The 15,747-nt window shown below is 41.6% G+C and overlaps 1 protein-coding gene across 4 annotated transcripts in view; it reads right to left on the minus strand.

Annotated features, from left to right (window-relative positions):
* DOCK10 (dedicator of cytokinesis 10) overlaps window positions 1-15,747 on the minus strand; it is a 117,675-nt gene that overhangs the window by 73,719 nt on the left and 28,209 nt on the right. For all 4 annotated transcript variants that reach the window (XM_054282412.1, XM_054282415.1, XM_054282414.1 and 1 more), the window contains exons 2-3: window positions 13,467-13,586; window positions 5,965-6,054 (exon numbers count right to left, since the gene is read on the minus strand). In XM_054282412.1, the coding sequence (XP_054138387.1) occupies window positions 5,965-6,054; window positions 13,467-13,586 (210 nt within the window). The remainder of the gene's footprint in view (window positions 1-5,964; window positions 6,055-13,466; window positions 13,587-15,747) is intronic.

The following is a 15,747-nucleotide window of genomic DNA, read 5'->3' on the forward strand; positions in this document are numbered from 1 at the left end:
GTATTTTATTTAACAAATGCATTTAAAGCCCACAGAGAGCTCTCAATGTCAGCTTTTATTGCAAACATTATAGGCTGGTGTGTTCAAAACAGCAGTTGTGAATAACATATAAAGCAGGCCACAGTGTTTTAGCTTGTAACTATAAAGGTTTATTGTGCTCCTTCAAGAAAAAGCTAATCAAAATAAAAATCAAAGGGGACAAAGCAGCACATTCAAGTATCACTCAATAAATCCACAAAAAACAAGCCAACCCAGTGCAACAGCTACCACTGTTCTGAGCTAGCTTCTGTGGGGAAACTAGAGCTAACTTAAATAATAACTCCAAAAAAAGATTTTCTCTTCAGAATATCCCAACTGAAAATTAAATACTTCTGCTTACTGTACTGACTTAGAATGATTTTTTTAAAATTGGAAATTACTACTGGAAATTAAGTTTTAGCAATGAGGAACAATACCTGCAAACCTGATTTGAGGAGCAAGTGAAACCTTTATAGAGGCAGAGATTTCAAGAAGAGGCTAGAGCTGGATAATTCCTGGCAAAGAACAGAGGCACCAATGCAGGGGCTGTTGAGCTCAAGTGAACTGTGGGGGAGGAAAAATATAGACGGAGAAATGGAAGTTTTCGGATGTGGGAGGCTTGGCACATGTTTGCATGAACTTTCTGCTGCTCTGTTAACCAGGCAGGCAGCACAGCCCATTCCCAGGGGCCCTATCAAACTAAGGTCTTTCCTTTGTTTTTTTATTTTTTCTTTTTGTCCAGATGGCCTAATTTTTCTTTGCAGGGACAGACAATCCTGCAGACTTTTTCCACGTGTAACTTCTTATCTCTGGTTCTGGTGATGACAGCACAATGGCTACCACTGTGAAAAAGACATTTAAGATTTACCCAGCAATGGAAAGGAACCTTTTGGAAGGGAAAAAAACCCAACCCAACCAGCCAATTCACAAAAAAAAACCCCAAATAAACAAAAAGAAAAAAACAAAAAAAGGGGGAAGTGAAGGAAACAAAAAGGAAACAACTCCCCTGCTTATATCCTCTCTGAGGCAGCACTAGTATGTGGACTTCAGAAATAGAAATGGACATACAATAGAAGTCATTAGTGGAACAAGGGGAACTGCATGCACAGAGAGACTCTGCCCCCCAGCCTGGCAGAGTGGCTGTCCCTGAGGTGGAACAGGGCAGGGCAGGCCCGTGCAGGAGCCTGGGACAGAAAGCCAGGACGTTCAGAGCTGGCTGTGGCGCTGCAGAGGAAGCTGCAGAGGAGGCTCTGTGCTCTGCCATGACGTGCACAGCCCTGCTCACAGAGCCTCCTCTCCATCCTCTGACCTCAGCAGCAACACCAAAGGAAGGAAATGTGTGGGGCTTTGGGAGGTGGAAGGAGCTGAGATCACCCTGAGAGAAATCCAGCCCAGTCCGCATCACAGCATCACCAGTGGCTGCTGCCAACCTGGACCTTCATTCTGGGGCTCTCAAAATTGTTCCCAAAATAACAGTTCACACCAAGTCCAGTGACACAGGCAAGTAACAAGCCAAAACATTGAAACACACTATTGTTTTAAAGTATCAAACATTTTAACAAGTATTTATCTTCTGTGCTATCAAAATACTCACTATCCTTTAATAATCTATGTCTAGCCCTGACACCACAGCTCTTTCGTGCACTAAAAAAACTTAGATTTTGAAGATGGGGAAAATTACACTGTGATGAATGGCAAAACTCTCTTAGTGTCATTGTCAACAGGAGTTCCCATTTTAGTCTGGGAAAAAGGTAAGAACAATGCAGATTGGTCTGCAAATCAAAAAGGCTCTGAAATCAACACTATGGGCACACCACCATTTTCAGGAGTTATACAGCAGGCTGTGGTTTTTTCACATTGTGATTAATAAAACCCATGTTTCATAATTGCTTGCAGATCCTGTAAAAACCCAGCCTGCAATACCTCAAATAAAAACTCCCTCAGATGAGTAGCAAGGGTTTTGTAAGCTTACTACAAGTGACAACTCCTTCTTGTGTATCTAGAAAACCTCAACAGGAAAGTTCAGAGACACCCACATGAACACTGTATTATCACAGACAAAATTAACTACATCATTCACTGAATAAAATTGCAATTTTCCTACACTGTTGTTTCATTTTCATTTCTTTCTCACGCAGGAAGATCCCTCCTTCTGCCCCTGCACAGCTCCTACACCTCTCCTCATTCATGGGGACAGCCCCTCTCTGCAAACATTTTTTGTAAAACTCATCCACATAGCACCTTTTTTGTGGCAGGATCACCTGACTTAAACTCATTTCTTAAAGGAGAGTTGACAATTAATATTTATTTACTTTCTGCATTTTTCTTTACATATAACTAGAATTTTATTCCTATAGATACACACACACAAACAGGATGTCTTTGTGTGCCCATGCCTGCATTCTTCCTGAAAATGCTGACTTGAGGCAAACCAATATGGGATTAAATACATCACAATTAGGTAGTTTAAGTTCCTCAAACCAGATGTAACTTTGAAAAGCAAAGTTCAGTATTTCCTTATATTTCCAAATGAAATGTGGGGAAAATCTCAAGCATTCCCATTTGATCTGCATATTCAGGATACAGCCGTAGGAAAGGTGATATTAGAAATGTTTTAATTATCTGTAAGGAAGAATTTACTTTTGTTTCTAGTGAAGTGAATGTCTCTTTTTGCCAAAATTATGGACCATGAGGACAATGCTGACTGGCATTAATGCAGCAGACATGCAACAAACTCTGTGAGGAATGAGAAAATTCAGAATTTGGAAGGAAGCAGCATGATAAAGGAAGTCAGGAATACTTAAAACAACAAACCACTGAAGATAATTTTATTCTGGCTTTAAAAGTTTCTGGAAACTTATCCTTTCTTGGAACCTGATTTAGTTCCTCAGGCTGCTCCTGCCTAAGAAAAATTAAGGTGGAAAAATCCAGAAGGAAAATATCCTAATACAACTACAGCTATAGGAATAATCAATTCACAAAGTATTAACTTTAAAATAAAGCTAATACTTAGGAGGTATAAATGAATAAAGGGACTCGGATATTAATCAATCATAGAATGCAAAATATTTATTCTCTTTGCAGGCATAAGATACTTATTAAGGGAATATTTATTTGCCTTGGTTTTATTTTGTTTTAGATTTTCATTTTGCAGTTTCAGCAAAACACAGGTGGTCAGACATCTTATTTAAAGTCAATTCTTCTGCCTCACCCATTGCAATAACATTTCAATATCACAAACAGAGAAAGTTTTGAGTTCCTGAAGAATGCAAAAGCAGTGTTAAGAGAACTCAATAGAGAACCAGAGTCAGAAACCCTCCACTACAGATGGACAGCACCAAATGCCATTGATACTGAAAGCTTTCCTCAGCAACATCAGCCTCATCTGTCTCCATCTGTCTTGTCAGCTCTTCTGGATACAAAAAACTGATATTGCCCAGGCAATTGAGTCCTCCTGGTATAAGTAATGTTTATGGTTGCTTGAGGAAGGGAAATCTGATCAAATCCCTTGTCGTTGTATGGATTTTGGTGAGGGCTGGGGGAAAAAAACCCCTCATCCTTGAAGGGCTACAGCAATGAGAGGGCTAGAGGTGGAGGAAAAGCTTTCCTACTGCCACCAGTGGGAAACACACAGCCAGGAAGGGACAGACAGGATGTTAAGGCATTATCACAGACTTCTGACAACCCTTAACAAATGACCTTGTCTTGTAGACAAGGCCATTGGAACGCCACCAAGCACCCAGAAGAAGGAGACCAGAGATCATGGATCTGAGATCTTCAACAGTTTCAGCACCATGTCCTCACACTGCACCATACAAAGGAAATTGGTTTTCCCTCCAAGAGCAGACCCCTCTTTTAGAGCTCACCAACTTGCTCCATGTCTTTGTCTCAACTTGCTGAAGTACTGAGACAGCGAGCAGCCAGAGACAGCTGATACCAAAATGGCATCAGCATGTGGAACTGGACATTCCCCAGAGTGTCATCAGGAATTGGCATCTGATCCTGGGCTGCCACAAGTCCAGGTGACCAACAGTCAGCCAAGTGTGCACAAGGTGGACACCTTCACTGCTCACACTGTGCTATATTTGAAGCAAGACTCCTTCAGTGAGTGAAGAGTTGGCTTTTCCACAGTTCCCAGACAGAGATGAAGGCCACCAACTCCACTCCTGTACAACTATCCCAAAGTGCTGAACACCTGCCATGAACACAACAGGCCGCAGCTAGGGCAGGAACACCTCTGCAATTGCTGCAGGGGACAGCCATCACAGATCATCACAGAACCCTGTGCTCAGTTTTGCCTAATTTTAGACTGGAAACCATCCCCTTCATAGAGTTTAATTTATTGTGTATATATGCATAATTTTTGGCTTTGTGGCAAATTGGAACACATGCATTACTACTTTAAACGCGGTCTCTACCCTGCTACTCTTCCATGCACAGCCTTAGTCCGTCAGTACTGCTTTTTTCCACTGCTTTGCTCCCATGTCCCACTCCCCTTGGCTCCCTGGCAGTGCAGAGAGAGCTAATAGATGCACTCAAGGTGTGTTTTACCAGGTTGCCATTAGCATCGCCTTGGCGTGCTCGGCTGTAACGATTCCCAGGCACCGTGCACTGTGTTCCATTTTTAGACCCTCCACTTTCTCTGCAAAGCCATGAGCACAGTGCTGGCCTTGCAACTTGTGGAACCTTGAAATAAAAAGCAGACCCCAAAGTGCTGAAAGGGCAGTGAGACTTCTGGGAAGGCAGATAACTCCACAAGCTATGTTATCTTTTAACACTGCTGCCAGATTAACAAAGATGGCAAAGTTCAGGCAATCTGAGCCGGCAGTAAATTATTATTGCTCTTTTCAAACCTGCTGAAAAGAAATAGGGCCAGCCTGTAAAATGTCACATTGTATACAATTCAACAGCTACATTTTGGACTTAAGGATTTCTAATCCCTGTGCTTGTCTGTGACTCACTTTTCCTCACAGTTTTCCCTTGCAATTATAGCACATATGAAATACGTTTTCAGACCAGAAGCAAGGTGTGAAAAATCCCAATCTGTGATAAAAAGGCTGAGAACCATCACATTATGGGCTAATCATAAGTGCTTGGAATTTAACTCTTTCTCAAAGCTGGTCAAAAATTTGGCTTCATAAACCCATTTTGTTAATGCAAATGGTGAGCTATTTTGCACATTTGTAATGAAAGATGGGAACGTTGAGGGTTCATCAAAAGTAAATTCCTTTTAACAGTGCAATCAGCTCCTCTAAAGTCCTTCAGAATTATAAAACCAGTGACAACACAAAATATTCCTGAGGGAGCAGGATGAGAAATCTTCTCCAACAATCTGACATCAGGTCTGAAAACAATACAACCATAGGGGTTTTTTTTAAGGGTAAAGCAATTTTTCACTCGTGGTGGGCCTTTAACTGTCAAGGAAGAATTTGTTGAATTTTCTGTTATGGTAAAGCCAAACAGACTCTAAACACTGACAATAAATAGAAACCCCTAAACACACTTCACACTGCACCTACTCCTCATATGTACACCTCCAAATGAAATTACCTTGTAATAACACCGAAGAGTCTAAACCAGTGCCAATTGGTTATCTATTTTTGGAATGGCATCAATATTTTCAAAGTGCAGACCACATGCAGATCATGATCATTAGCAGTGATGTAAAAATACCAACATCAATAACAGTGGACTAGTGGTCACAGGGAATGCAGCTGGAAAACAGCACAATGACAGGCTAATTCAGTGCATTTGCATTTTTTCTAGATACAAACATCTCATAATGGGCAACTGCAGGCATGCTGTTAACCCTCCCCCCTCCTACTGGCCTTCAAAATTCAAACCCGATTCAAAGCACCTAAAGCATATTAAAAGAAAAAATATGTTAATTATAAAGATAGCAAACCTCCCCCAGACTCTTGATTGCATTTAAAATTAGATACTCACCTCTCTAACAAATAAATTTTCTGCTTTTTGTTCTGCATCTTCAGGTACAGAAGGATACAGTGTCCTGATTTCCAGTGAAATTGTGTCTATCTGACAATAAACAAAAAAAAAAAAGGCAATTTAGTCAAAGCCAAACAGAAGAGCAGTTGTGTCTCAGGAAGAGGTTAAGAACCTTGCTATCATGGCTTGCATTTTTCAGTTTGTCGTGCAGCCAACACACATGCATACCAACAACTGCAACCCAGCTCCTGCCCACACACACCATTCAATGCTATCAGCTAAGGCATTAATTATGAGCAAGAACAGTGTTCAAGTAGATTTCTGGGAATAAAACAGTTCCAAGCAAAGCTCCTTCAGTGTCTGAGGTTTCTGATAAAAAAAAAGTCAAATTTTTCTTACATCCTCTCCCTGACATTTGTGCCAAATCCAACAGTGATACTTGCTTCCTCCACTTCCCTTCTCCACCCCATGCCTTTTTGGGGAGGAATGTGGAGACAGAACTAAAAGCTTTGACTCAAGAGGAGCAGAGTGGCCCCAGGAAGCTGCAAAAGGAGTGCCACAGGACAGCTCCATGGCTGGAAAACAAGGAGAACCAGGCAGCAGCTTCTTGGAGGGACATCCCCACCTGTGGGCACAGGCAGCAGCACATGGACACCACCTGCAGCCCCTTCCAGCCTCCACAAATTAAGCCCTATTTCTGAAAGCAGCTGCTGGCTGAGCTGCCTTGTCAGGCCCCAGAGCAGGAAACCACAGAGAGAAGTGCATCTCCTGAAGCTCTCCACGAGGAGCCAAGCTGCTCTTGGCTCCCAGCAAGAGGCCAGGGCCACCAGCAGTGCCTCTGTGACCCTGGGGCTGGCCAAGGCAGCCACTTTGCACAAGGCTCACAAGAGGAAGCTTTGCCGTGTTTTCAATTAACCTACAGATCTGTCCCACTCATTTTCTCTGCCTTAAGAGAAGACAACCAAAACCAATGCCCAGCAGCCCAGATTATGCTCTTAGTTACAATGGAGTAACCCTGTCATTCAAGATGACAGACAAATCTGGTCTCCCAAACACATTTTCTCTTCCATTACAGAAAGACCCACAGTTTCCAGAGGAAGGCCTGAGGCATACAATTGGTTTAGTATGAAGAATCACCACATACTAATCCCATGAAGCAGCTTGCAGTACCTCCTGCATCCCTGGAGGCTCTCCTCCATAGCCTCACCCTCAGACTAAAAGGTGATGTTTTCTCTCCATAAACTGAAGCACCCAAACTCTACACAAGTGCCTGGATATTACTGACTGCATTTTTTCTTAGAGTTTATATGAACCACTCTGATTTCCCTTCATCACTTTCCACATGAGTAGTTATGAAAAAAAGCCACATTTCACTCAGGCAGAAACATCATGGGATTCCCCAAACTTCTGCTTCATCTGGAGAGCTCAGGATACAATATGATTAAACCATGGCTCTCACAAAAATGATGGGGGCCTCATAGGCACCAGAAAGAGAAAAAAATCCCACTGTTCCAACAAACAGAGCACAGTTTCCTGAAATGTGGGTTCCTGGACTCTACCATCTGTGTCACCAATGCCTGCATGAAGTGATTTTCACAATCATTGAGTCTATGAGCAAAAGAGACAGAAGCTAGAGGAGTATGACTTTTCAGGCCATTCTTAGTAATAGAAGTCTGAATTCTTGGTTGCTTAGGGGCTTCCCAGCAGTACTCTCAGTCTCTGAAAGGTGCCTTATTCCTTTTACTTCACACACATGTGACATTTTAAGCAGCAAAGTTTTTTAAGCAGTCACGACAGGACACAATCCCTGAGCACAGCTGGAAAGCCTGGGGTGCCCCTGTGGCCCCTGATATGGAGAGCTTGTAATGCAGATGTAATGCACCTTGTACCTCACAGTTACCCTGTCATGGTGGTGAATAAGCTTCAGAGACCTGTTCTGCTTGCCCACAGCAAAATTTGCCTGCCCCACATATTGCACAGAAAGTAGTTTCAAGTACCTTTTTTATAGGTAAGACATAGAGCAAGTCAGCTTTTTACTTAATACAACACTTCTTGTCAACTGATATGAACACACTGATTGAGAGAGCTAATATTTGCCTTAGTGGGGCCATTTGCCTCCCTGTCCTTACACAGCCTGTTAAAAATACTGCAGTGAACAAGACAGGTAACCTAAGGCCAGTGTTCTGCCCATGGTACATTCCCCCACTGTCCTTCCCAACAAGGCTGCACTTGAAAGAAAGAAAAGAACCACAGCCCTACAAACTAAAGAAGTCAGGCAACACCAGGCTTGTTGCCTTTGTAGACTTTGACAAAGAATATCACAGGTTTATTTACAAAGAATTGGGACATGGAAAATGTTGCATATTGTTATATTTAAACTTGTGTTAAAACTACAAAGAACTTCCCTTCTGAGAACTGGTTATGTTTAACCACTTAGCTGCAAAAGCTTGGCCACAAAGGCTCTTCCTGTTCATAGTTGATTACTTTCAAAGTTAAATTCTTTTAAAGGCTGATCAGGCATGGTGTTATTCACCAAAACTGCTTTATCCAAAAAACTAAATTTCAACAACAGAATATGTGCTTCTGAAACAGTCCTCCAAAAAATCAGAGATTTTATTTAGAGAATTCAGTATTTATAAATATGCTGTGAATTCAGCCTAATTTTCTAATGTTTAGGCAATCATGGCAATTGTTTGTTCAATCTAGAGACCAATTATGCTCTCATTTGTGCATGCAAACTGTGGTAATCAAATAATGCAGGTATCAGCCTAAAGCATTCAAGTCTATAATTCTTCTGAATTATTTTAAATTTGTTTTATATAAATATCCTATATCCAACCATGATTTCTGGCACTGCCAGGCTGTCTCATTTGCACAAGCTGTTGGGCTCAGGTGTTGGATGAGCTATAAGGTGCAATTTCACTAAGCACCTTCTCTTGCCACATTCACCTTCTACAGTGAAGCACAGAAGTTCCTACTGCTCCTTCTCAAACACTGATTAGGAATAATGTTTTCAGGCAGTGACTATTTCCCAGTGACATGGTGAATTTAGCATTTGAAAATGGAGTTCAAACTCCATTAGCCATTTCAAGCATTTTCAGTCTCAATCTATTCTGAACAGCTTTTAGTCTGAAAGCACGTTAGCAGTGGTTAAATCTTTACAGGGATGCACCAACAACAATGATATTTACTTCCTGCAAAGGCTGCCCTTCAGAGACACCTAACTGCACACTGGCTGACATGCTCCTCCCTGGTAATGCTGAACTTCAGGCTCTCTAATGAAAAGCTGCTCAGCTCCACTTTCATCCAAGTAAACAGATTTACCAAACGTTACCAAAAAGGCAATGACATAGTCCATCAAAATAAAAAAGAAGGCTGGGATGCAGCTATGCTTTACAAATACCACAGTGCAGAGGCTGCTGTGGTAGAGGGCTCCCTGAGAGACTGCAGCCCCAGCACACACTCCACCACCTGCGTGGGGCAAGGAAAGCAGGTACAGAGCACATTTAAGGACAGATTTTGCCCCATCACTCCCTGAATGACATTCAGGGTGAGCAGCTATGCTTTGCCCACAGCTTGCTTTGCTGATTAGCTCTCTCTGTTTACAGTTGGAGTGCCTCCCTAGGAGTACAGATGGCTCTCATTGTCCTGCTCTGCCAGCCCATGCAAACTTCCATGTCAAGGATACCCATAACCCTATTAATCATGCCAGTAATGGGCTCAATTTCTGCTCCTCTAGGAATGAGCAGATACTCACATGGAAAGTGGGAGCTAAATCATGGGCTGTTTGAAATAACTCATGATTTCACCATTGTAAATCTTCTGGTTTAGAAATAACACTCAGGTTTCCAGGGGATTTTCCAAGGAGGCTCCAAGGCCTGCATTCCAGCTGCCCCTATGGCACACACATTTCATGTTAAGAGACAGTGTCCTTGTCTTGCTGCCTCCCCTTACAGATCCATCTGGTTCTGCTATGAACTTCTGTATCCAAATGAACAACTTTTGTCCCTGCCCAGCATCTAGAAAGCAGAGGTTTCACAACCTGAAAAACAGGGAGATTTTGGCTTTTGTTCAGAGCTAAAACAAAGAAGCCTGGAAACAATTATGCCTGCAGTGATGGCAAGTACAGCAATTTCACAACTCAGCCCCTCCTGTTCTAGGGCCTCCATGATGCTTGGAGGGAACAGGGAGGTGGGCTTTCAGAAGCCCAAAGAGTCAGGAGCACATCAGACTGAACTTGAATATGTTTTGCATTATGCAGGCAAGTTCTGCCATCTTACACCTGTCCTAAATTTAGGCAATGAATTATTGTTTCTATTGCAAGTTGAAAACCAGGCATTCAGCCACATTTATACAAATAGTTTTAAAAGTCTGAGTTCCGCTTTTCAAACAGATTTAGGAAAGTCATACGTGAGAAGAAGGAACAAATTTTCATGACCCAGAGAGTTTAACATGCTTTTATACCATACAAATTTAAGCGACTATTAAATACTTTAATCTACTTTTTAAATACAATTAATATATATTTACCAACATAGTATTAACATATTTAGTTACTAAACCTCCACACAAGAAAAGCTATTAGCGAAGGAGTCCTGATCCTGCCAGCACTCCTTGTCACTAAGGAAGTGCAGCAGTGATTTTAAGCAAGACTTCAGATTCTGGAGATTTGAAAAGAGACTGCTGGGTGTTTGGTAAATTTCCAAAGGATGGAATAAAAGATAAAAAAAAACAACCTATGAAAGGATCCAGCAAGTATTTTGTTTGGATGTATGACAGTGCTTAGGAGCAGAAGTACAGATGTATGACAACAAATCCAGGTAACACTAAGATGTCAAAAGTTAAAGGTGGGAGTGAGACCAACATGAAGGAAGGTGTAACACCTTCATGTCTTCCTTTCTGGCAAACACACTGGAGAAGTGAGAAATAGGAATCCCAGACAGCAGCAGCTCCAGTTGTCAAGGAGAGTGCGGCCAGGTTTGGGGAACAGAAGGTGAAGGAAGCACAGCAACCCAATGGTGAAGATGAAAACTACCAGGGTCATCACCAAACTTTTTATAGGTACAACAGGAAGTCCATCAGCTCCTTCCCATTATCAACAAGAAGTACAGTGTGAGCTCTGCACTGATGCGCTGCTGCAGACATTTTCACTGGCCACTATTTCACAGAACAGGAGGGAAATTTGTTCATGGGATCCAGGTGAAAAATGAAGCTGAGTTGACATGCTTTTCTGAAATGAAAAATGGACCTTAGGCAGGCAAACAAGTTATAAGGAAGGAATTGCTAGGAAAACAAGAAGTGGAACTGGTGTGAATCAAATATTTTTTTTTTTAAAGAGTTATTAAGCATGGTTACAAAAGAAGTGAAATATCTTTTCCCCAACTGGAATAAAACCAGAGGCAGCCTCTGTAATGTATACATCTTCCACCTTCTGTGGAGATGCAGGGAACGGAGGAATACAGTCTATCAGGTTCAGACTGATATAAAGAATTCTCTGCTGCTCCCCAGACTTCACATAAGATGCTGGAAATTTTTGAACCTGAAATTCCAACAGGAAATGACCAACAGAAGTCATATGAGAATAAAAAAATTCTCTCTGAATGCAAGTCAAAAAGAGAAACAAATCTGAGATGAAACAACAGCTACAGTAATTCACCCATAACTGATGTGTGTGGCGAACACAATGGATCCAAAAATAGGAAATCATTATTAAAAGTAGAATTTTCTCCTATTTCACTACTGAAGTTCACTACTTCAGCCAACGCTTTTGGTTGGGGTTTTACTCTGAAGAGGCTTTTGCCCATAGGATGTGCTCACCCACAGGCCCAAATTGGGGCTGTATCAACCCTGAGACACGAAGTCTGCAGCAAGTGTAACCATTAGGAGTCAAACAGAGCTGGCCACCATTTCCTTGGGCATTATCACATTAAATCCCACTCAGAGCCAGCCTGGGCACCTCCTAATTCAGTCAGACATGGATCTCTTTCTACTCAAATGGCTGACCCAGACTTTTGTGCCCAGGTAATATTGCAGCAGGAGGGACCAGGACTGTAAATAGATACTTGGCAACTGGAAAACCTGTCTGGGACAAAAGCCCTGCAGTCCTGCCTGGTGACAGAGGCTCTTGCCACTGACACTGACTTCAACAGGAGATAACAAACATGAGAGAGGTTCGGCAAGGATATGGACCCTACCTACCATGGCCTTTGCTCTTCTGTGAGCACACCTCTACCATGCAACTACCTCTCTCATCTGTCTTAATCTATTCTTTTATTATTATTTCTTGAATTAAAATCGATTGTGCCAAATAGCTGCAAAGCATAACACAGAGGAAACAAAATAGAACTAGCTTGTAAAAATCCAGGCAATGACTTCTCGAAATAAAATGAAAATAAGGATATGAAAATATGCTTGCCAGAGGTCTTCAGCAGTAGGACAAGATTCTTCTTTCATTGACATTTGCTTCATAGGTTTAAGCTCAGTTACTCTAAATCAAAGGGCTCAAGGGCCTAATGACAGAACACAGTATGCCTAGTCAGCTTTGTAATGCTAAGTTTCAATTTCATAAATTGACAAATGTGCAAAATGGATAAAGGAGTTAACAATAATGAGGAAATCTGTTCTGTTTAGCTTCTCTCAATCCCATGAGCACATAACTCAGTTAATGCCACCAAGGAAATAGAGCCATTTAGCAAAACAAAGCAGTCTATTAGATTAAGCTGCCCTCCTAGGACAGCAGCAGTGCCATGAGCTGATGGGAAGGGCCCTCACAGAGCAGTTACAACTGGTCACAAATTGAAATGTCTTTGCATTAGAGAATGCCTATTCATCAAAACCTAAATGTTATACAAAAAGGGGGTGATTCTGCAGAAGTGGATGTTCAATGCAGGCAATGTGCCCAATGAGCCTGGCAACACAGCTCCCCAGGCACCCTTCTGAGCACCCAGCACTGCCCCTGGAGAGCTGCCCTGGCCCTCCAGGCTCTCAGTATCTGCAGTTTGCCAGTGTTGAGGAACCCAGGATGAGGTCAGGCAGCTCCGTGGCTGTGGGGTCAGGGATCCACTGCTCCTCAGTGTTCCACCATGAGAGTTTCCTCAGCACCAGAGACTCTATCTAGTGGCCAAATACACCAAACAGAACAGGATCAGGAGTTAAATTAGACTGTAATAGTATGGACAGATTCTAAGACTGTGCTGAGCAAACAGACAAGTACACATTATAGAATAACATGTTTAGTGGGTTCCTGAACATCTGTATCCAGGAACAACCAGGGCTTCAAACTTTATCTAATCCTGAGCAGTAAAGTCATGCATATATAAATGTAGAGGAAAAAAAACCCCAAAAGCCAAGTGAATTTGATGGAAGTATGGCATTATGCATGAGTTAAGGAAATCTTAGAGAGCCCTTGGACAATTTCTGGTTCTCCCTCTAGCAGTGGAGATTAAATCAATGGACAGCACAAACCTAGGCAAAGGAACAACGTATATTTGCCTTGTACTTACTGAAAAGTCATCATCAGGGAATAATATCAGATCCTTGAACTGGCTGTCCTCAATATTTTTTTCGATCTCTGTGATAACAGCTTCATAATCCAAAGGCTCCAAGAGTTTGGGTTTTTCCTGCTGTGGAAAAAAAGAAAAGATCAAGTGATCTCTTTACACACAATTTGCTTTCCTCCCCCTTCATAAACTGAGATCTGTGGCATTTTTGCTTTTGTACACCAAAGCATTAATAACTTCTCCTTTCATTCCATTCTGCTCAGCTTGTTGCATCTGAGCTCATGCATGAAGTGAAGAGAGGAAGTTGGGCCACTTGTAAGAGCCACTCTCCACCTCAAAATCCCAGAGCAATCTGTCAGCTCATTACACAGACTGAAACCACCACGTTAACTTACCTGGAAGTGTCAGGAATTCTCTCTCTCTTTCTCCATAAATACATCAGGAAAATTGATGGACACAGTTTGAACATAGATAGGACTTTGAGCCTAATGTCTTTCAGAATAAGAAACCTACTTTTCTTCACTATCTTACACAATTCCCCTTTTGAACTGCTGGCAGCTTGTGAAAGCCACCATATTGCTTTACTTGGTAATAATCCAAGGTTATTCTCCTGGGATAAACTATCTGGCATCCACGTCCACAGCTTCTCTTGTCAGAAAGCAGGACTAGTATCATCATAGCAGAACTATTACTGCCTGAAACAGCACTAAAGTAAGAAACCACCACAGGAAAAAGTAAAGTCACAGTGTCTTGAAATACAACCCAAAAATAGAAAAAGAGAAGCCTGCCTGACATGCTAGAATACATTAAACAATTGAAGAGTCATGTACTAGAGTGAGAACATTTGCTCAATTCAAAGATGTAAGCATCAGGAAGAGTGAATGAGAAAGGGCAAGAGAACTGCCGGAAGGGATGGAAATTAAAGTGATGAGAGAGAAAAATGACACTATGGAAAGCAAATGCAGAAACATTTACTCTCTGATTCAAAAGAGGACATTAGACAAGTAGTATTTTATCCATTGTTCTTTCATTGGGCTATTCAAAATGATATAAAATTTTCCCCTGTCTTCCCTAAACCAAAACCAAGGTGCATTGAAAAAGAAAGCTTTGACATCTCCATAAAACAACTTTCTTCAATGAGATTGTCCCTCATATATGATTTTACCTATCTCATTCATGTATGATCCATTATACATATAATGATTCAAATATAACAGTACCTCTCTCTTTTGACTTTGTCCTAGAAAGTTCTGGTTTATTCTGTAATCTCAAGATCTTCTATGAATATTGTTTCCCTTCTATACTGAGTCCAAGACTCCCCTTGGCATCAAGTGCATCTATGAATAGCTCAATTAAGTATCAGTAACACAGCCACACAAATTAGATTAAAACACAGGAATACACATGTTCTAAGAAAGTTGTTCAATTGCTGAACAACTGCTGCAAGTATCACAAAACAACTCAGGACCTCTGCAGGTCATCTACTCCAACTCCCTGCTTAAAGCATCAAAGCTCCACCAAAGTCTGGCAAGGCAATTAAAAAAATTTCTAACTGCTCCTTCAGCAGTTCAATCTATTACCTCTCTTCTTGATCTATTAACTCTCACACTTCCATTTGCACACTTAAGAACAATAAACTTCTAAAAATCATTACTATTTAGCATTCACAGGCCACAAACACTATCTACTGACGCTGAGACATTAAAGGATTATAAAAGAGAGGCAAGATCAACACATAACAGTAACAAATCGAAGAAAACAACTTTAACGTCTGATTTAGATTCTGTGGCAGGACTGGATTCTGGTTTTGTGATGTCCAGTTAATACAAGGAGCCCCACCAGGACATAAGATTTCATAATAACCCAGCCACATCACCTTAAGCTCTTCCAAGCCAGTAGTTAGCCCCAGCCTGCCCCAGTTGATACACACAAATATCCAGCCCTGCTCAAGGAGCTCTTGGGCTCAGTGTCAGCCATACCCTTAGGGAGGTCTCCCTGCCTTTTGCTGACAGTGGCTCCCCACAGGAACCTAATGGGGTCACTTGGCCACGTCACCATACACAGCTTGCTCTCATTCCCTTCCAAACTCTGTTAAGACACTGCAGTATCTTTTTGACAGGAGTTTCAGACTTTTTGTAATTAAATCTGTCATTGCATCTATTTATTAGATATTACTTTAAAAACATACGTTTCAAGGAGTTAGAACCATGAAGACAAAACACCAGTGCACACTGAGTGTACCATCTGTGCTGTAATGATTTTGGTAATGATACCTAGGCCTGAA

The sequence above is a fragment of the Melozone crissalis genome, unplaced genomic scaffold (genome assembly GCF_028551555.1).
Source record: "Melozone crissalis strain CALT ecotype California unplaced genomic scaffold, PUWL_Pcris_2 ptg000034l_1, whole genome shotgun sequence".
In the NCBI taxonomy this organism is placed as follows: domain Eukaryota; kingdom Metazoa; phylum Chordata; class Aves; order Passeriformes; family Passerellidae; genus Melozone; species Melozone crissalis.